The following is a 23,523-nucleotide window of genomic DNA, read 5'->3' as shown; positions in this document are numbered from 1 at the left end:
GTGGTTACAGCAATCATTAAAACAATTTAAAATGAGAAAAAAAGCCAGGGAGAGAAGAGATTGAACAGTGTCACAGATGTGAGCAGGTGCTTTAAAAAATACTGATAGAGGGAAGGAGGGAGAAGGGTTTAAAATACAAAGAACAAAAGGTCTTCTGGTAACTTCAGAGTTCTGTACAAACTTTCACAATCACAGAATAGTTTACTTTTTTTTAGGTTTGGGCTTATATTTTTGTTTATATTGTAGTCTGGATGTTAAATGCTATTTAGTTTGGAGTTTCCCTGTAATGTCTCCACTGAGTATACCTACAGGATAGATGCTGCTTTGTTTGCACAGTTGACTGTCTGCAAACATTACACTTATTTTGGATCCTAGAGATGTTAAGTTGACCTGTTACGAAGAAATGGAAACCTGTGTCATACTGAATCCTGCACTGCAGCAGGCACCACAGGTCTTGGCTCAGTTAAGGACTTTTTCACACACTGGCAATGTCAACATGCCTTAAAGTGGGTATAAATTATATTTATCTGCCAGAGCACTGTAAATGTTTAAGTGTATAAGGGAAAACAACAACTCTTCTCTGGGTGTGCAATACAAAAACAGGCAGCTGGCCTGTATTGGCTGACTTGGGTTTGCAGCTGTGAGACAATAAAATTACAGTGTTGAGACCCAGGCATAGAGAGACCCATATTCCAGCCTGAACCCAGACAATTACACTATAATCTTGTATCCCACCAGCCCCTCCCACATGAATCTATGGCAGACCAGCCCTGGGTGTTTTGTTGCCATGTAGACATATTCTTTGAGGCCTTGATCCAGGAAAATAGTTGTGCTCGTGCTTAACTTCAAAACAGGTACATAATCCCATCAAAGTAACCAGAATTTCTTATATACATATATTTAAATTCATGTTCCAGAACATTCCTTTATCAGGGCTCATATATTGTGGACTCTGTGGGCCTGATTCAAAGCCTATTGAGTCAATGGATACAGTCCCATTGATCTCAGTGGGCTTTGCATCAGGTTTCTTTGACTAATTCTCATCTAAATAAGTTATCTCTTAAACTGTTTCTTTAAAAAAGAAAGAAAATGGAAACTCTGCATGTATATGTTTCATATTAAGAGAGGAACACAACTCAAAGTGCTGTCAAAGTACAAAATGTATGGAATGTTTCCATCAAGTTTGCTGAAGACAGTTACATGTTTTTATATTTGTTAAAAAAATACTCTAAGATTTGGAGGACAATTCCATCTGAAATGATACTTTATGAATTATTTTGTGAAATGATATCTGAGGCTATTTAATAAAAATGAAACTATATGAAATGAGGTTTAGAATTAGTGGTCAGGGGCTGTTAAAATGAAAATTCACATCTTTGGATTTCAGGTCTAAATCTTTCTTATTTGCAAATATTTTACAAGGAAAAATAAGATATTACTGCTTTGTAAAAAAGGCTTGTACAATATTTTATTGGAGTTTAAGGCTGGCCTGTAGAGTAGTGCTTGAATTGTTTGGCCTGCTTTGAAAAAAGTATGAATTCTACCCTTTTCCTCCATAAGAAACCATCCTGGCTGGTTACATTGATCTGCCATCTTATATTTTAAAAATCAGGACTAGGGTTTTGCATGTGAGGAAAGACAAGCAGTATAGTGGGTGCTAGTCGAGACAACAGGAAATGTTGTGGAAACCCAAAGATCTCTGTGGTTGCATGCTTTGAGTGATGCCAGCTGACAACTGTAATGAAAAAAGCAGCTTACTGTAAAATTCAACTTACTTTAATATGAGATTTCAAATTATCTAGATTGTTTTTTCTTTTTTAGATTATTGACTAGAACTGATAGCCCTGCAAACTGAAGCTTTTATATATTAAAAAAACTGATATAGCAGTATCACACGTGTTGTTAGTTGCTGGCACATCAATGTGCCACCATGTAGGCCTACAGGATTAACCTCTAATGGTAATGGGTTAGTTTAGTCCCTGTAGCAAATTAGTTCTCAGCCTCTGTGTCATTTTTCTCAGTTCAGAGGTGCTTTCCACAGCCATTGAAAACTGGACTGACACTACTCAACTCATTTTCATGTAGCACACCCAACAGTGATCAGAAATCAAAAGCTTTTGATCTCCTTTCTGCATCACAGGGAGGTGCACCTCACTGCACAAATTAGAAGACCAATGTTGTACATCTATTCCATTCCCATTGTCCTCAGAATTCCAGTCCTCCAAAGTTTGGAGGTCAGTATGAGTTTACTAATGCACAGCTGATGAAGCAGTTGGCATGGTTCTTATGGAGCCCCCAAGACAGAAGTTAACTTTCCTTGGTGGTGATCCCCACCTCATGTGCAGTGACTCCTCAGGTTTGAGAGAGGCAAGTTAAAACACTCTAGGCTAAGAATGGGGAACCTTGGCTAATGAGTGGGTTGCATGAGTTTGCATCTCAGTGGGCTGTAAAAGTGCCATATCCATGATGGTCTCCTGGGACAGGGTAGTTTTGCTAACTGTGCCTGCATACCTAGAATTTGCGGGGTGTACTGATTGAATCATGGCAGCACTTTGATTGGATGCAGAAGGAGTGCATGTTTCTCACAGTCAATGCTGTATGTAATCACACATAGCTCATTTCACATGCTCTTGCTTTATGTGGACGCCATTTTAGTAATGCTTTGGGGGGGGGGACAACTATGCTGATGAAAACGAGCAGAATCTGGCAACTTTGCAGGTGGGCAACAGTAAACAAAATGTCTCATGGGCCATACATAGAACCCAACAGGCCATAGGTTGCCCTATACTCAGAAACACCTGGTTTTCGTTTGGACCCCAATGCACAATTTTGTTCAAATAAAAGCTGCATTTGTATCATCATGAGTGTCTGATTAGGATTTTTCCAGTGCATTCTGGTACCATAAAGAAGTCATAACCAAAATGAAAGCAGTAGTTCAGTGATGGAATTGCTTACAGCGCCAAAGATTCTACAGATCACAGGAATCATAGCAAAAGTTGAACCTCGCTAGTCCAGTACCTTCAGGACCTCACCAGTGCTGAAATAGAGAATTTGCCATGCCACGGGAGGTCAGTATTGTCCAGCAGCATTAACCAACCGTTCCACTGCTTACTGGGCTCTTAGAAGACATGTGGGGGTAAATTAGAACTAAACAATAGCACAAAATACTGAGAGTCAGGAATGGTGGCTGTAAACAAACTTCCTGGGACTGCAGGAAACTTGGCCACACCCATAATAAGTGGACATCCGGCTAACTAAAATCATGCCAGGCCATGGCTGTTGCCAGACCAGAGGGTGCCAGGCTAGAGGGGTTCAATCTGTATAGGTTGATCCATGCCTGGAAATCATTAATTTCCTCTGTAGAATGCTAGCCTGCACCAATGCTCTTCATAATACCTATCCACAAAAGAACCCTGCTCTAGGGCAAAACTACTATCCAGTCTCTTGGATTCAGAAGGGCAGAGACTTAGGTCAAGCATAATTAACTTCTTCTGAAGCAAGAAATATTCTATGACTAAAAGTGAAGTCAGGGACTTGACTAGTGGTACAGCAGGTCACAGTTTTCATCATCTGGCAAAAAGTTCTCACACAGGATATGGCTACACAGGATGCATGGCTCATTTTCAAACACTGGTTCATACCCCTGACTAATAGAGGACACACTAGGCACATTGCTTCAACAATTCTATGAAATAACAGAGTAGTCATATACAATGTATCTACTAAATGGAGCTGGCATGACCAAGGATGTTTGGATTGGGATCTTAATATCACGAAAATTGGAAATAAAAGTTTCATGACAAAACCTATTTGCCTCCAAAACCAGATCCTAACATAATATGGTTAACATCTCATAAAAACAGCTATTCTCCTGAGATTTTTGCTCCTTTTGCCTGCCCCTGATCTCTCCTTCTCTCTCCACTCCAGACTCCACAGAACTTACCCACTGCCTTTTCTCCTTGGCTCTCATTCATCACTGCTGTTTCCTGATAAGGTGTTCTCATGCTTCCAGGTGCAGTCTGCTCAATGGGGAGCTGGCATGCTTTTCCTTCGCCCACACTGCCTTTTGGAGGTAGAATCTACTGGGTCAGCCCATTGCATCTCCTGCTAATAGGGATTTTCGGAGGTGTTGAAAATCACACATGAGTCAGCTCATAGCAACAGTGAGTAGGCTAGCTCATGGGAAACAACATATATACAAGCACCTGTGTGCTCTCACATAGTGATTCCTAGCCAACAGGAGAATAAGGTGTTCTTTTGCTTGTCTCATACATACTTCTACACCCTCTTTCTCTCCTGACACAATAGCTAGCAACAAGGAGAAACCTTGCTGTCTGTGGATCGCTTGCTAGCCAAGGCTAGTTATAACTGACATAACATAAAAATGGTCACATTGGGTCAGACCAAAGATCCATCTAGTCCAGTATCCTGTCTTCCAACAATGGTCAATGCCAGGTGCCCCATGGGGAATTATCAAGTCATAACTTGATAATATTACCTGTTCATTCTTGCTGGGGCAGCTTCAGGTAAATAAAGGTTGGGACACCATCTCTTCCCATCTTGACTAATAGCCATTGATGGACCTAGACTGTGTGAATTATCCAGTTCTTTTTTGAACCACTGATATAGTGGGGCTTTACAACATCTTCTGGCTAAGACTTCTCTTCATGTTGTTTAAATCAGCTGCCTATTAATTTCATTTGTTGACCCCTCACTCTTGTGTTATGCAGAGTAAACAACACTTCATTATTTACTCTTTCTACATTAGTCATGTCTCTATCACATCCTGCCTTGGTAGACTCTTTTCCAAGCTGAAAAGTCCCAATATTATTAACCTCACTTCAGATGGCAGCCATTCCAAATCTTAATAATGTTTGTTGCCCTTTTCTGAACCTTTTCCAATGTATCTTTTTTGAGATGGGGCTGTCACATCTGCATGCAGTATCCAAGATGCTGTTGTACCATGGATTTATGTAGAGGAAATATGGATAGGATAGGTAAGAGTATTCACAAAATGTGCATCTGGGTGTTGTTATATTCTGATGGAAGTATGAGGAGTACCTCTGTGGCCAATGCTAAAATCAGGGAATTAACAATCACAGCTAGCGAGAAGACTGTCACAGTACTTGAACTCCCCTCCTACCAGTGATGGCTGGAAACATAATCTGGCTCAGGAAAGAATACCGAGGCCTTACTGGAGAGGGAATTAGGTGTCAAATACTCCAGGGACAGATTATACCCTACCATTCACCATTTCGCCTTCCTCTGTAGCATGGGGTACAGATCACAGCTAGAGGATTCTCTGCATCTTGGGGTCTTCAAAGTATTTGAAGGCTTCAATATCTGAGATATAGGTGAGAGGATCATTCTTGGAGGTGTGGGTGAGATTCTGTGGCCTGCACTGTGCAGGGGGTCAGACTAGATGTTCATAATGGTCCCTTCTGGCCTTAAAGTCTATGAGTCTTTGAGTCTATGAGACAAGGCTCTATCTTCTCAGGGAAAATCCTCTTATGGAGTTGACCCCAATAGATGACCAGAGGAAGATTGATTTTCTGACCCTTCTGGCCCATCCAGTCTCCACATGCTGTATTCACATGGACCCCAGACTCAAGGAGCATGTGCTGCAGGATAGGGGAACATGCCTAGGATTATAGAAAAATTCCATGGAGGAGGCAATTCTCTGCTCCAAATAGGAGGAGGAAATCTCTGCCATATTTTGGGATGAGCAAGGCATGAGTTTGTACATTCAACTTTGTACAAAGTGCTCTCAGTGACTTCAGACAACACATAGTCCAAATGTTGGCAAATGACAAACATGGGAAACATCAGCCTTATTTGACCTATAGAACTGTCACAAACTTTAGAAATACAGTTCAGAGACGACAGAGCAGACAAAGGAAACTTTTATATCCAGAATATCCAAAAATTCCAACTCTGTTTCTTCAACTACTTTGTCATGACAAGCCTGGACAAATATAGAACCACATTTATCGTATAGGTACTTCACTGACCATAGGTAAGAGCTGAATATTACACTGTAGCAAATCTTAACAGAAAGTTGTGCAGAGGCAAAAATTAATGGGCACATAACTCAATGGGGAAGCAGAGGGAAAGGGGAAGTCCATTCAGAGGTTTGCCAAATACTTGGGGGTGCGGGGAATGAAGCATCCTTTTGAAGCAACAGTTAATGGGAGAGACATAAAATAAGCACCAAGACACAATGCCCTGTTGTTCCTGCAAAGATATGTAAAAATATTTTCTGCCTATTGCTTATTCATTCTGAACCTTTCTGTTGCACTCCTAGGCTTCCATAATTTGTCTTTTTAAAGGATGTAAAATGATTGTGTTATAAGGAAATAATAACAAGAAATGTTTGGGTAAGAACTTTTGAAAGCCAGCACTTAATATCTGAAAGTCTAGCCTCGCGGCAGAGCAGAACTTGGTCTTTGGCTTTTAACTCTTGTAAAAACAATTTATTCAAATAATGACAAAAAAGTAATAGTGATTAGCAGATGGGAGAGGGGACTCACCAATTCCGATATTTGTACGTCATCATGGGTTTTGAGATAATGCAGTGACTTGACATTGCATCATCTTTTGGTATGGGCTATGACAGGAGAAAGAGAACATCAATAAGGAATAACAATATCTGAAAGGAGTCCATGTCCCCAAGTAGGACCCAGCTAGCCAATAAGAAGTGGATTGCTGCACAACAGGGTACCTCTACAATACACATAATTGCCAGAGCTTTTCCCTCCGGTGGGGAAAGGCTCAGGCAGCAGGGAGAAAATGGGACAATATGCAGCTAACACATCACTGGAGATGGAGGAAGCACTGCTTGGAGATGGAGGGCTATATTTTTTCATATCCTATTATCCCACAAGTCTTTCTCTCCATGCGTATGCCACATCTCACCATCTATACTGTAACTTATATCCCTGCTGGGGATGTAGGTGCTCTATAGGAAGCTGCAAGGAGTGTGCCGATTAGCTGTACTTGCAGTGTAGAACTGTATAATGGAGCAACTCCTCATTCAAGTGTGCAAAGGAGGAGGGGATCGCTTACTGTAGGTTACTCAGGCATGGAAAGGAGAAGGGGATAGGCATCTGACTATGGAGTTTCAAGTGTAGAGAGGACACTGACAGAGTCCAGAGAAAATTGAACCACTGACAAGTAGGGGGAATGCCAACCTCAGGATTTCCATTTACTCCTGGAAGGAAGGAAAAGCAGGAAATGGAAAGGTTCCTCCACTTTCCCTTTTTGTGTCATCTGGAGGGAACCAGCTAGAACAGATCTTCCTGCAGGAGAAAAGAGTCCAACAGGTGTATTCTTACTTTCAACAACTGTTTCCCCAACTGGGCCAGTATTATGCCACATAGAAGGTTTGGAACCCTATAAACTCTCCAGCCACACACTAACTGGCCCTGCTGGTCACACTAATCTCCTTTCTTCAACCTGAAAGGAGGAGGTAGCATGTTGTGAGGACCTCTGTTACCCCATAGATTGGAGATGAAAAGAAAGGATGAAATGCTGTGTTCCTTAACATCCACCACCTCCAAATAACAAGGAGAAAAAGTTAGCACTAATTTAGTACCTTTCACTCCCTCTAATAATTTTCACAACAATTATATTAAGTTTCAGTGGAGGATGATATAAGTTCATCCCGAGGCAAAATTTCAAGATGAGAAGTTGATTTGCCCCACTGATGACCAGCTGCCCAACAAAACCTTGCTTTGAGATGTTTGTGACCAGCTGACATTGATGGTGACAGAGATTTGTCTAGTCGAAATCATTAAGATACAACCAAGATTTCAATGAACCTAACAGAGACTCCTCTGAACAGGTTAAGGCTGTATCATGAACATAAAAAGCTGAGAGCAAACTATTAATGCATCTCAACGTGTTACAATTGAAATAATTACCAGTTATTACACCCTGTGGTCAGTATAAGGAAAGAATTTGACTCCCTAGAGTTCCTCATCGACTCAGATTTAGAAAAGGGATAAATGATACTTACTTCACCAATGAAACATATAAAATAGAACATAAAAAACTTTGATTACTGCTACTGACTGCAACAGAAGTCTATAAAGGTGAATTGTTCCCCTATGCTTTTCTCCACCAAAAGAATGAAATTAGTAGAATTTTTTCACATCTTTTTCAAACAGGCCAAGAGACCTATTTTCAAGTGTTTATTGTGAGTCTACAAATTCAAACTTCTTTTCAACATCCTTTCACATTTCACAGACTTTGATTTTAGATTTGCACCTGGTCACAGCCTAAGGGCAAGCATACAGGGTACAAGTCAAAACACAGAGATGTAAACCTGCAGTATTTAGACAGGAGAGCCAACAGTAAAGTTAAATTACACATGTTCATGTTGCTTTTAGGTAATAAAATAAATGCCAGTTATTGTATTTGGGCTTCCTTTAGTATGCTGGAGTTTTTAAAAACAGTGCAAAGTTGGACTTCAACTGTTGATATATATATAATATAAAGTTGCAGAGACTTATCTCAATAGTGAACTAGACATATTTAGTCACAGTTGTATTTTATTAAAATCCCACTGTAGTACCAAAAATGAATTTAAACTAATTTCCTTTCTGGTGAAAGTGTACTTTTAAAACAGTTCATATGAAACATTTCTGAACACAAATGTTCAAATCATTCCACTAATTAAAACAATAAGTAAGAGGCTTTTTATATATATTTAGGAATACACTGCAATCTTTTTTTTTAAATCTATATACTCTGAATATATAGAATTATGTTCTTTAGCTAAACTACTTGGTTCATGCAATGACTGTAACATTTACAGAGAGGCAGGTTAGTATGTGTGTAAATTGTTTAACTTAAAGCTACTCAAGTTTTTTCTTTCTGCTACAAATTTGCATTTTGACTAACTACAAGATTAATTTAACATAATTTTCTTGAGTTACACAGGCTATAAACAAGAAAAATAGCCAAACTATTTTTCCAGTAAAGTCTATGATTCAGGGAAGTATGGTTAAAACAGAGGAAAACTCTGGTAAAATATATGTTTTAGGGAAGTTAAGAAAATAAGTAAGATGAATTACAATGAAGCTTCTGTGTTGTACTGTACAAGCAGTTTGGGATCCTAAACAGATGAAAAAGAAATAAAGCAAATGAAAAAAAAGGGGTCTGATAAAGATTTTGGCTACAATACAGGAGACATATCATTACCATATGATCTAATGTGGGTGTCAGCCTGGATTGTGTTCATTGAGGAAACCTTATTTTTTAACTGTGCTGTGGAATAGAAGCAGGAGGGTTTTCCTCCAAGTGACAGTCACTGAGCAGTAACCTACCCCTCCTCCTTTCCACACCTGCAAGTCCTTTGCCGGGACTGAATATTTAGTTTAATTACAGCTCAGCTTTGAGAGCTCCTCTTGCAAAACCCTGGATTAAAAAGGTATGGTTTTCAATCGTTGTTCTGAACTATGCTTCAGACTAATAAAACTACAGTCAAGTCTAGAGCAAAAATGGTTGCATTTTACTGAGAAAAGCAAGAAAAATCCTACTAAATGTTTAGCAATGTTAGTGTTGTACTCTCGCTTGTGTCATTTGAGAACATGAGAAGCAGAATATGTTCTCATGGACTGAGAACATTTCCTATTGTTCATTTGATTTTTGCTGTCTTGTGTAGAAATAATGCTGTATTCCTTTTTTCATATGGTGAACTTTGGCAACAGTAAATTCTGTGTTTGTAGTCATATATTTAGACTATATGATGGAGGGAAGGGGGGGAAACGTATGAGTAGTTACATTTCTAGTTGCAAAGGACTCAGTGAAATTTTGCAGTCCTTTTTCCATGTATTTTAAGCTTTAGTCTGAATGTTTTCAGCTTCAGAAAAACAATGTGATGTCAGTTATATAGACCTGATGAATGTCTTTATAACATTAAAGAGTGGTTATGTGATATATATAAACAATGGACTACATCTCTTAGAGAAGGTGTGTCTGAAAGAAAGAGCTGAAAATCAAAATTTCTAAAAAGCTGGAATTCCTGTCAGTAGACCACTATTGTGTTTCCACACCTATTGTTTATTATACAGAATAGGTAATACATGTGGTTTAGGAATTTTCTAAATTGTTCATTTCATTCCACTCAAGTAAAAATTTGCAATGTTATAAGAAACTTTTCTGACAGAAAATGAAATCCGTATTTTTTCATTAGGCAGTGTAACAAGAAGACCACCAAAACAGTGTTTTTGGGTGACGTGTAATGATGCAGCTTTTGTGGAAAAGTCTTCCTCACTGTGTACATATAATTAATTGAAATGTAAACTGTTTTGTCCTCTTAAGCCCAAATACTCTTATTGTAAACCATTATGAATTGAAATCCATCTTTCTCTTTGTCTTTCTAAATGAAGTGTGAACATTAATAAGAATTTTCTTTTATTTAATTTTAAATGGTTATTTTATGTTTACATCTTTCCCAACTTCTGACTATTTTATTAGTATGTTTTCTACCACTCACTGAGTTCCTAACATAATATATATAAGCTAAGACCCATAACATCAATTATGGCCCTAATCTTACAGTTCTCACTCATGTAAGATTCCCACTGAACTCATTAGGAGCCTTGGCTGCATAGTGACTGAAGAATAAGGCCCTATGACAGTATATATCTGAGATATATGTAATCAGTATATATTTGTGTGCATGAGTAAAATATGAAAAGTGCCTCTGTGGTGTTTATTTCCAGTAGAAGATCCTGGCTCTGCTTTCTTTAAAACTAATGGAAGTTTTACCTCTAGGATCAATGGGAACAAGATCAAAATATTAATGGGTCAAAACCAGTTTACTTTATACCCAGGAGTACTTCTTAAAAATCAACAATAGCACGCTAATGGCATTTCTTGTGTGTATCTGATACACATGGCATATCAAAGTTAATGGAAACTCTGACAATTTTTTGGAATTGATAATATTTCTGTTGATTACAATACAATCATGCAATGATAAATGGTAATAAATTAAGATTTTTACTCCTCATGCCAAGATTCAGAATGCTTTTCAGAAACTGTATTGTCATTTTACTACCTTCTACTCCAAAATGATAAATGCTCTGAATTAGGTGAAGCAATAGTAAGAAGATGGTCCTGGCTTAATGCCACTTCATTTTATTTTTCTTACTTCCTGTTTTATTTACAATTATATAGTTTCACCATGCTCATTACCTCTTATTACTGAAATGTCCACTATAGGCACACTAAAGAATCTACAGGAAAAGAAAATGTCTCTAATTCTAATTAAAAGCCATATACATAGTCACAATGAATACCTTTCTCCAGGTGAAGTCCCACTGAAGAAAAAGGGATTATATACGGAGTAAACTATCTATACTCATATTTGATAGAATACTATATGGTCCTAAAATGGCTAAATTAGAGAGGGTTTCATTATAATTTTAAAATATCAACATATTTTGTAATGAAGACTTGTCATCTTCTTAAGAAAAAAAATAAAAGAATTTGTGATGTTGCTTATTGCATGCAAATTATGTAACAGAAGCATAACCTTAGGTACATTCTAATAGTACATCTAACCTTAGACTACCACCAGCTCTCTAAAAGCCATTTGAAGTTCTAATATTCTGAAGAGAGGCCTCAACATACAGTGTTTGGTTTCTAGTTCATTCATTTTAGAAATGAATTTTGTATCACTGAATTATTGATTTACACATTTAAAGGAACACTTATTTTTGTATATAGTTAAACTGTACCCGGGACTACATTTACTGATGTAAGAAAAGGCCCTTACTATGTCAACAACAACTCCCCTCATCCTTCCAGATAACTTTCTCTGTATATTGCATATAATGAAAAGAAAAAAATATTCAGGAGTTCACTAATTTGTAATCACCTATTACAAAATATATGAAAATTATTCTTATTTCCCTCCACATTGAACAATGCATGCCTTATACTCAAGGCCCAGTAGTAAAAAATAACACTTATGTGTAGCTTTCCTCACCAAGTCCAATGGGACCACTCACATGAGCAAAGTGGCTATTCTGAAAAAAATGTTTGCAGGATCAGGTCCCTAAATCTCATTAGAAAATGTGCTGACAAAAGTACAAGTTCAAACACTTACACAGTGCAAAAGGTTTTATACCTATAGTATAAAAAATAGCATGCCTAAGCCAAATAATTGGAAAGTAGGCCAAGAAGAAATCAACTTGAAATGAAGCTTTATAATGTTCTTTAACTTGGCAAATAAGTATTACTTTAACAGCTACATTTTTTTGCCCAACCTTCAGATCTTGCTCCATTTCCCAATCAGCCTCGGTGGGCTATAATTTTAAATACACACAACAGGCTGGCTATTAAAAAAAATCCCAGGACATGAAATATGCATTAGGGTGGATCTGAGAATCTCAGGTTCATCCCCAAAGGAACAAACTCACAGTTAACAACTGGCAGGGAAAACACACACTCAAACTGCTACAGTGCTAAGTAATGACAAATGGAAAATGTGGCTTATTGTGTTGATTCTGTTTAATAATGTTGACAATGCTTCCTGTTCCTAATAAATGCACACAGGTGTGTTTGCTATTACCCCAAACCTCCACTAAAAAAAGGTGTTTTTGACAAGTATTTAGCATTCTTCTATACTAAGTAATATAAGTAGCCCAACTGTAATGCAATGAACAGGAACACATTTATATAATTGGTAGATATATTGTATATCTCCTTAGGAAAGGAGCTTTGCAGGAATGATAGAATACTACCATTCTTTAAACTTCTGATTTGACTCCTAGGTTCACTGGTTCTGTTCTGAGTAGATGAAATAAACCATGAAGGTGGCTGTCTTCTTCCTCCTGCTTCTGCCAGTATGCTGGGCCAAACCATTCCACCAAAAAGGCTTGTTTGAATTTATGCTAGAAGATGAAGGGTCTGCTGATCTGCCTCCTACAGATGGTCCTGAGATATTCCCTGGAGCAGTATGTCCCTTCCGCTGTCAGTGCCATCTTCGGGTTGTTCAGTGTTCAGATTTAGGTAAGTGTGAAGTAGCTCCACAGAGAATCTGAAAATACTTGTTTTGTAGCTAACTGTTTGCAATTACTTTAGATGGATGGCATAACTAATGAGTCCTGCCATACTATAATTTGGTTGTTCTTCAAGATTTGCTTTATACAAAAAGCCTTTCAAAGGTTGTTGTTATCTAGACTGAACTTTAAGAAGGTGTCTATAAACTGTAGGCATTCTGGGGATTTGCGGCATTGACTATTGAAAGGTTTGTGCTTTATGTCTCCTTTCTCACAAAACCACAACCTTTGCAAGCAAAATCACTTCTCTAGGCTCTGTCATTTATGTATCTCAAATTAATACAATGGTATTAGATAGTAGGGATGTGAAAAATCTTTAAACGCTCTAAATTCTATAGGCCAGATGATGCTAGCCTTATAAGCACAGAGAAACCATCCTATTTATGTTTACACGCCCACACCGATGACCTACTGTAAATCTTTTGTCTGTTGACTTTTTTGTGTGGATGGCTGGGTGGGGTTGGTGTCTTGTGATATAGAGGAAGTCAGATTAGATGATCTGTGTGTACCTTCTAGCTTTCTACTCAATGATTCTATAACGACTGATTTGTCAATATGGGCCACACCTGACCGTTAATGAGACTGAAACTAGTTACTTGAACAAAAGAGTTCACAAACATTCCAAAACATCAAAAACTTGTAGAGAAATTTATAAAACACATGGCTATGAAATTATTCAGGTCCATCTTGTGATATCTTACTAACACTAAGTAGCACCTTTAATGCCAATAGTTATGGAGTTACTTCAGTGGAACTACACATAGCGTATTATTCAAAATGAGTGACAGTAGCATAATTTGGCTCTCAAAGGTAATGACAAGTTGTTTTCTCTAAGGCAATTGGTTAGTCTACTGAATAGAACATGGTTTGATCAAATTCAATAAAGTCATAAGAAACACTTTCTTAACAACAAATTGTTGTTCAGCTGTCAATTTAGTGTACGGGTATGTATTGCTTTTCTATACTGTAGCTTTAGTCTTTATAATTATCAATAATGTGTGGTATGGCGTTGTACAAATGTACCACTCAGACGGGGGCCTCATTGTGTTGGATATTTCACAAAGGTCAATTGTGAATTATTCACCATCTCACATAGTTATGAAGTCATGAGTCTGGCAAACAACCAATAAAGAGCAAAAGTCCTCCAAGTTAAGTTGCAGATGTGAGCACAGAGTAACAACCATCAGCATGTGCACCTCTCAGAGTACTGGACCCAGCAGAAGAGCCCTGGCACCAACAAGACAGGTATAAAAAGCACCCTATATTGTTGTAAAACTGGTCAATATGAAGCTTGAACTTGGAGCATTTGAGGAACTGTTATCTCTTTAAACCTTTTCCTGCTACATCTTATAAGGAGTCCAGGGTTCTGCAGGCAGTCAGGGTCATTCACACATAGAAGCACTCAAGCTCATCTGAAGAGGTGGGTTTTGCTCACTGAGGCTCATGATTCTATATACATTTTTGTTAGTCTCTAAAGTGCCCGGGACTACTCATTGTTTTTAAAGTTACAAACTTACACAGCTACCTCCTGAATCTTTTTAACATGTCTGCCTTTGTCCTCATGCCCTCCTGTCCCCTCAGCTTCCTTCCTGATGACAGGCGTTCAATAGTTCTGTGCCATCAGGGACTCCCCTGAAACATGGGTCCTGTTCTCCCTTCCAGCCCCAGCAGGTTTCATGCCATTGAGGGGGGTTGCAGTGGGAAAGGTAATATAGTCCAAGGATACTTCAGTTTTCCCAGATAATATCAGCAGGATTGATGGCAGAAGATGCATCCTCATCCCATCTTGCAGCCCACATAATGTAGACCCTGGGAAGGGTGAGATTGTGCCAAGGTGGTGGCTGACCCCTCAAAGTACATCCTACTGTGATGGAGGAGACAGGCCCACAGATGGATCCTTTCATGTGCAGAACATGGAGTAAAAATCTGACCCACAGTTTATCTCAAACATGTATTGTGCAATTTCTAATGGAAGCTCATTCACATCCAGGGCTGGAACATAACATAAGAACAGCTGTACAGGGTCAGACCAAAGGTCCATCTAGCCCAGTATCCTGTCTGCCAACAGTGGCCAGAACCAGGTGCCCCAGACTGGGTGGACCGAAGACAATGATCAAGCGATTTGTCTTCTGCCATCCCTCTCCAGACAAACAGAGGCCAAGGACACCATTTTATCCCCTGGCTAATAGCCTTTTATGGACCTAACCTCCATGAAATTATATAGCTTCTCTTTAAAAACTATTATAGTCCTAGCCTTCACAGCCTCCTCTGGCAAGGAATTCCACAGGTTGACTACACGCTTCGTGAAGAAGAACTTCCTTTTATTAGTTTTAAACCTGCTACCCATTAATTTTATTTGGTGTCCTCTAGTTCTTCTATTTAGGGAACTAATAAATAACTTTTCTTTATCGGCCCTCTCCACACCACTCATGATTTTATATACCTCTGTCATATCCCCCCTCAGTCTCCTTTTTTCTAAACTGAAAAGTCCCAGTTGCTTTAACCTCTCCTCATATGGGACCCGTTCCAAACCCCTAATCATTTTAGTTGCCCTTTTCTGAACCCTTTCCAAGGCCAAAATATCTTTTTTGAGGTGAGGAAACCACATCTGTACACAGTATTCAAGATGTGGGCATACCATAATTTTATACAGGGCAGTAAGATATTCTGGGTCTTATTTTCTATTCCTTTCTTAATAATTCCTAGCTTCCTATTTGCCTTTTTGACCGCCACTGCACACTGTGTGGACGTTTTCAGAGAACTGTCCACAATAACGCCAAGATCTCTTTCCTGATTTGTCGTAGCCAAATTAGCCCCCATCATCCTGTACATATAGTTGGGGTTATTTTTCCCGACCCTAACCAATGTCCAGTAAGTGCAGGCATGGCTGGCAGGAGCTGCAAAGTAGCTGTTTGTAAGAGAATCAGTGAGCTTCATGTGCACTGGCCATAGTCTCACCAGCTTTCCATGCTGTGGGAAAGGTATAGTTGACTTCCTGGATTCTAACTAGTGTGTCCCCCATACTGGGAACCTGCTCGCAACTACACATTTATCTGGCCTCTAACCTGTTCTCTGCCAATCAAGACAATCAGCTTGCTGCCAGATGAATTGACTTCATGCAAACATTGAATGGAACTGAGGTTAGAGAAATAAAGTATTGAAAAATCCACATGAAACAACAAAACCTAACAAGGAAAAATCCAGCTCCACCCAAATCACTGTCACAGCTTTCATACTTATTGGGCTTTTTATGTAGCCAAATAAATTACCGCAACATATTACCACATTTAATTGTCTTGTCCAAAGAGAGTTTACACAGAAAGGCCAAAAGTAGTAATCGAGTCTTTGGAAGAATATACTAAGAATTAACCAGTTCTACTCTTGCTCACAGAGAAACTAATGTCTGGATTACATATTCAATTAAATATTTATCATAAAAGGAGGGACATTAGGGCATGTCTACAATAGGAAATTATTTCAGAAATATGCACATTTCAAATAACCACTCCTGAAATAAAATGGAAATAGCATGTCTCCACTATGGGAAAGCTTTGAAATTAGTTTGAGGCAGACTCCGTTACTGTGGTCCCACTATCTTGACTTTGAGCCCCAGGAAGCACTGTAGAGCAATTACTTTGAATTACTCTGGTGATTAGTTATTTCAAAATAGCAGCAGCAGCAGCAGAGCATCCACATTAACGCTATTTCGAAATAACTACTTCCCCAAGAAAAGCAGCGGTGCAGATTTCAAAATGACCAGCCCCTTATTTTGAAATAATGGGCTTGGTAGAGTGGACACTCTGCTTATTATTTCAAAATAAGTGGGTTTATTTCGAAATAACTCGTTAGTGGAGACCAGGGCTTAGAGAGCTCCAGACTTGTTCATCCAGAACTGGTGCAGACCAATGCACAAGCTGCCTGGCTGAGGAAAGTCTGCCCAGTATGAGAGTCTGGGAGGTACATAAATCTCACAATTCTTGCTCCACCAAGAGAGCCAGGCTGTCGGGGGGAGGAGCAGTAGTAGGTGCTTAGGAATGAACTGGTTGAGTTGATTCACTGAACAGCAGCCAATGGAAGGTTCCTGTGGACAGAATTTAACCCCTCCCCCACTGGCAGAATTTCTGAAGGTTAACATGGTAAATATTCCTGCCCAAGGATGAACCTGCAAGTGCTGGGACAAAGGTTATAACTCTCAAAACTCTGCTTCAGCAGAGGTTAAACAATCCCACCATCTGGATTAGGATATTGTTTTGCACCTAAGAAGCAAATAACATGTATAGCGGAACTGTCAGCACTTGAACTATGCCATATGGGGGTCAGAGATCAACCCTGCCTTTTTTCCTAGTACATGTTGTGTCTACAGCTGGGCACATTTAAAACAACAATTGCAAAAATCAGATTAAATAAACACAACAAAAAGAAGCATGATGTTCCAATAAATCATATCAGCTATATTGTTGTATTTTTTTAAATCAGTCACACCCTCCAAAGGAAATCTCCAGGAATTGATTTGTTCTGCTTCTGAGCCAAAAGAAAAAGATCTGAGCTATAAGCAAGAAGTTTACTTTCCAAAATCAAAAATGGAGAGGAGGAATGTACTTCCCAATGGCACATCAAGAGTGTGGCTGAATTAAAGATGTATTACCCAAGTGCCACCTACCCCAGGGCTTTGAGCGGACAAGGCCATTTCAGTATCTCACCATAAAGCCTCCCACCTCTTGCCAAAAAGCAACCACAGTGTTCCATGTTATAATAATTTTTGGTCCAAAGAAAATGTTGCATTCTATAAAACCTAATCAGCCTTTCCACGGAGATTGGAGTCACCTTTGCAATTATTATGCAACAAGAGAGAGGGTTACAATTGACTATGGCCTGCTCTTTAGGTGTGCATGTGTACATATATAGGTATAGAGAAGCCATGCCTTCATCTATCCTTCCCTCCAGCTGATCACTGACTAATACAAGTTCTGGCGAGGGGGCCATTTAGAGTCTGACTCCCCAAAAGTTAGTGCAAGGAGTCCTCCCAGGGCTTTCTAGTAAACAAGATGGCATCCAGGTTTATTTACCCCCTTTGAAGATACAAAATGGTTTACTAGCCAATTCAGAGGGGCACAGGGCCATGGTCCTACATCATCTCTGCCCCCCTTTGGGGTGTCTTGTGCCCAGGCGATACCGGGAAGGAACATTCTTTAGATCTTGGGGAGTACAGACAAAGTACTTGTGCCCAGTTGCCACACACGGAACAAAATTGCTCCTTGAGTCCACTGTCAGGCACACAATGGACCTGAAGTGAATAAGATGTGCAAGACCTAGTAAGTGGCTAAAGCACAGGAAAGCCTGAAAATCAGATATGGGGTATACTCTTAGATCAAACTGTAGTGTTTCCTTTTGTGTGTCATTTAGCCTTCCAGGCTTAAGTTTCCCCATCTGTAAAATGGAGATAATAACTGCCTCAAATGATGTTCTGAAATAACTAGATGAAATGCTCACACAATATAATTAGTGTTGTATTTTTTAAAAATGATTCAGCTTCTCTCCTAGAAATTTATTAATTCTTTGATCTTCAAGTGTGTATCACGGTGCCGACACAAATTAAATTGTCTACTAGTTTCAAGTCTTCCAGCAACACTTAAATGTCTCTTCTATGCCCAAGGCTCACAGTGAGAATATTCACTCTGTTACAAAGGCTTCCAGCTGCACTGGCATGAATTTTGAGTCACACTTCTGTTTTCACTATAAAATCTCATGTGGAATGATATCTCCTTTCTTGAGGATGAGCTAAAATCAGCTGTAATGGGAAAACTATTCACATCCTCTTTACGTGGCTCAAATCAAATAACTGCCACATTTACAGAATCTTTCCAACTCTCAAAAGTTGTTTTCAAAGTCCAGATTTAGTCTGACTAGTTTAAAAGTCAGACCGTGTTCTGCCATGTATATTTAGCTAGAAAATCTCTGCTTCTCTGCTTGTATTTTGACCTTTATTTCAGTAAAGGAATATTTGAAGATATATTTTAAAAAGTTCACTGAGTACTGAAGACAGTGAAATCCCTACTATATTGAAGTTCAATGGCAAAAAATTCTATTGACTTCAATGGGAGTCAGGATTTGATTTTTTCAAAATTGAGCTGGCAATGGTGTGGGTCGCTCTAAGTTGAAGATATAGTTACAAAATATATATTGGGTTAAGAAATGTTTAACAGTTGTTTTAGTTTAAGATTAATCATTTGTTACTGAATCCAGAGCAAGTTTCTTATAGCCATGATTAAGAATCAATAAGATCTATTAACAGGCTTAGACCCATCTAATAATACACACTGCTCATGTGTGTAATATATTACTGCATCTACTGATCATTTATTAATCCTTTATAAACTATGTATATATTTATGTACATGTGAAGTGTGACTGTCCTCCAAAACCTCCAACCTAATATCTCCTATAGGCAAGGAGAAACTATACTCTGAGAATCCATCCCTGTTTTTACACTGAACCCAAGCAAGCCAGGTTTTGATTTGGGGAGTTTGGAGTATTATTCTGGACCCACTAAGTTCAATAGCAAAGTACCCATCGAGTTCAATGATGCAAGATGAAGTCTGTAGTAAGTATTGGGTCAGCAAGGTACTTAAACTGTGTAAGGTTAGGCACCAGATGAGTACTCCCTTGAAAGGAAAACTCCTCATTCCCAGTACCTTCAAAAGTGATTGAACAAAGATATTCCAACCCACATTTTGATGGGATAATTTGCTGGCTCATTGAGTCCATTTATGGTTTCCCAGAAATGGTCTTTAGGGGAGCCTGCTACTGCCACTGCCACTGCCATTCAGCAATTGCAGAATCAGGAGAAAGTCTACTCTAGACCTGCTGTTGCTTTATATGCCAGTTATTCAGAGGTCTGCTATGCCCATACCCACCATTTGTTCATAGGGAAATCACTTAAGAGGATAAGCAGATAGTAGAGACCAGCTGCCCATATTTCATTATACCTGGTTCTCCCTTTTTCTGTAACAAAGTTTTCCAATAACACAATATTTTATATGGTAGTTTTATTAATTTACTAATAAATAAGTTGCTGTACATTCTGTGTACAAAGAAATCATTGTCTCATTCCAAGTCAAATCAGAGACACTACATCTTGGCCCTGGTCTATGCTACCAAGTCAATTATTTTGAAATAAGGGGTTGGTTATTTCAAAATAATAACTCCCACTTTCCACGAGGAACAATACTTATTTCAAAATAGTTCTTCTGAAACAGCAGTAACGTGGATGCTTCACTGCTGCTATTTCAAAATAACTACTCCTCAGAGTCATTTAAAGTAATTACTTCCCACTGATTTCTGGGGCTCTAAGGATACATCTACCCAGCAGGGCTAAAGCTGAAATAGGCTATGCAACTTGAGCTATGTCAATTGCATAGCTTATGTCGAAATAGCTTATTTCAGCTTTGGGTGCTGTCTACACAGCAGGAAGTCCAAGTTAGAGCACTCTTCCTCTGACTTCCCTTACTCTTTGAAAAATGAGGGTTACAGGAGTTGGAGACAGAAGTCCTCCAGCTCAACATTATTTTGACAATATTTTGAAATAACTGCTTGCCATGTAGACGTGGACTATCTTATTTTGGAATGACGTCAGTTATTCCAAAATAACACTACTGTGTAGATGTACCCTAAGTTGAGATAGCACATCCACATTAAGGGAGCCTGACTCAAACTAATTTCAAGGCTTTCCTGTAGTGTGGATGCACTATTTTGAAATAGTTATTTTGTGAGTTATTATTTCAAAATAAGTTATTTCAAAATAATTTCCTAGTGTAGCATAAGGCGAAGCCCTGTATGCAAGCACTGAATGGAGAAGGCACCAAGGAGAAAACTGTGCAGCACACTGTTCAGAGTTAGTTAGCAAATCAACCCAAACTGATCCAATCTAATGGGGATGACTGGATGCTGTCAGTTTCATTTCAATAAGAAGCAGCACTACATGGCCTATAAGTAAAATGGGAAATTCACAAAGGACGTGGAGTATGGAAACTGGTAGGTCTTAGCAGAAAGAGCACCGTTGGCATGTATATGCTATAGATTTACAAGCTGCTTCCACATCAGCTCTGTGGGTATGTCTACACTACCACTCTAGTTCGAACTAGGGTGATTAATGTAGTCAATCGAAGTTGCAAATGAAGCCCAGGATTTAAATATCCCGGGCTTCATTTGCATCTTGCTGGGCGCCGCCATTTTAAAGTCCCCGTTAGTTCGGACTCCGTGCCCGCAGCTACACGTGGCACAGAGTAGGTAGTTCGAATTAGGCTTTCTAATTCGAACTACCGTTACTCCTCGTGGAACGAGGTGTAACAGTAGTTCGAATTAGAAAGCCTAATTCGAACTACCTACTCCGTGCCGCGTGTAGCCGTGGGCACGGAGTCCGAACTACCGGGGATTTAAAAATGGCGGTGCCCGGCAAGATGCAAATGAAGCCCGGGATATTTAAATCCTGGGCTTCATTTGCAACTTCGATTGACTACATTAACCACCCTAGTTCGAACTAGAGTGGTAGTGTAGACATACCCTGAGTGTATAAATGTGCATTATAGTATTTATCACTAGTCCATCCCAGAGCCAAACTTTGCAACTTCCTGAGTTGTGGGAGTCAAAAATAACCTCACTTTTTTCATTAAATGTGCTTGATTATTGTCATTGTGCAGATGGACAGGAATATATAAATTAATCGGCAGGACTGAACGCTTCGCAAAGACATTTTTCCTAATAGCCAAATTTTATTCATGATCCCCACTATTCTTTAAGGCCTTGGAAATTAATGACTTTCAGTATCTCTGTGTCTGGAACAAGCTTAATCACATTTGTAAGGAGAGATGCCTGGAACATTGTTATGAGTTAGTGCCACTTCAGGTTCCTTCCAGCTGCCTGCAGGTGAACTATCTCCTTTGAGGATTAGCTATGGCAAAAAGAAAGGCATGACAGGTAGCACAATAACGGACTAAGCAGAGGACTGAGCACTCCTTTGTCACAATCCCACTGCCATGATGCAAACTCTATTAGGTTGGTCAAGTGATTTAGCTTTTCTGCCTTAGTTTCTGCCGTCTATAAAATGGGAATGATCATACTTACCCATCTGCCTCCTCAGAGAGTGGGGGAGAGACTATAGTAAAAGGTGCAAAACAGTTTATAATCCCTGTTTCCAGATGCTTAAAATGAGAGCTAAGCAAACATTGGGAAATATTGTCCCAACTATTCATTCAAATTTTAATATTAGTTTGCCAGTGCTCTCATACCAGACTGTGGCGTGCTCAAGTTTTACAAATATAAATACCTGAGAGAAGTGTATTTTCATCATTAGCAAATGAAAATTCTCACAAATAACATCAGCTGTGTAAACAGTTGTCAAACTCAAAATGCACATTGTCCTGGTTAATTACAGGACTCTTATGACATTGTTTCTGTTTCCTGAATGGATGATTTAAACCACTAACTACTGCCAGGCAAAAAGCAATACTGCAAGCTTTTGCAATTTTATCAGAAGTCTTGTGCTATTTGACTTTTCACTTAAAGGCTATGTTTACACTATCCATTCCCTGGAAAAACTCCACTGTGTACAGGGAGTGTATCTGCTTTTCCGTTTTTTGTTTTTTTTTTTTTGGTGGAAGAGCAGATCCATTCTTTCAGAAGCTCTGTCTTCCTCCTCTCATGAGGAACAAGGGCTCTTCCGAAAGAGGAGGATTTTTCAAAATTTGGCCACATTTCAGAAAAGCGTCTTCCGAAAAAACTGTCGGAAAAAGGTACGCAATTGCGTAGCGCAATTTGCGTACCTTTTTCTGATAGATCAGTGTAGTATAGACATCGCCAATACCCCAGCACCTGGAAACACGTGATTTAATGAAATCTCCTGGAATGTAAATTTCTAGCTCTCTTGGCTCTGGAGAAAATTGAAAAATGTGATCCAAGCGAGACCCTACAGGATCAAAAGACAAAGAGAAGGGCCACCATTTTTTTTCTCAGTCTTATGATTTTTAAGCAAATCTCATGGATCTTTTGCATACTGAAGCTCACAATATTGGAAGTGTAGTTACCATAATTATAATGAAATAGGCATTAAAATACAGATCATGTTTGGTTTGTGAACTATTAGAGAAAAAGGTTACAATGTGCCAAGCCCTGATACGAGTGCCTGGAAATGGGAAAGAGGACTCAAGGAGAGACTCTGCACATGGGCCTGCATCAATTTTTATTTGATAAAAATATAAAAGTAAATAAAAATATAAATTTTTAGTTTATCTGCAGTACCTAAGAACTTTATAGTTGTCATTCTCTGGGCTGAGAAGTAGCAATGCATAAGTATTTAAAAAAGGAGGGAATGACATTAACAGCTGCTTCTGCAGCTGGTGGCGTTTAGTCAGTTACACATGTATTTTGAAGGGGAAGCTCAGACCCTCTCTTC

At 39.0% G+C, this 23,523-nt stretch overlaps 1 protein-coding gene and 1 long non-coding RNA gene across 2 annotated transcripts in view; one reads left to right on the top strand and one right to left on the bottom strand.

The window, feature by feature from the left end:
- The window catches only part of LOC142830138 (uncharacterized), a 36,618-nt gene that overhangs the window by 11,694 nt on the left and 1,401 nt on the right, over window positions 1–23,523 (bottom strand). The window lies entirely within an intron of this gene.
- DCN (decorin) overlaps window positions 9,251–23,523 on the top strand; it is a 48,420-nt gene continuing 34,147 nt past the window's right edge. The window contains exons 1-2 of the mRNA XM_006131071.3: window positions 9,251–9,433; window positions 12,789–13,026. Coding sequence (XP_006131133.1) covers window positions 12,825–13,026 — 202 coding nt within the window. The 5' untranslated portion in view covers window positions 9,251–9,433; window positions 12,789–12,824. The remainder of the gene's footprint in view (window positions 9,434–12,788; window positions 13,027–23,523) is intronic.

This window comes from Pelodiscus sinensis, chromosome 1, assembly GCF_049634645.1.
Source record: "Pelodiscus sinensis isolate JC-2024 chromosome 1, ASM4963464v1, whole genome shotgun sequence".
In the NCBI taxonomy this organism is placed as follows: Eukaryota; Metazoa; Chordata; order Testudines; family Trionychidae; genus Pelodiscus; species Pelodiscus sinensis.
This window is presented reverse-complemented; position numbering and strand designations above follow the sequence as displayed.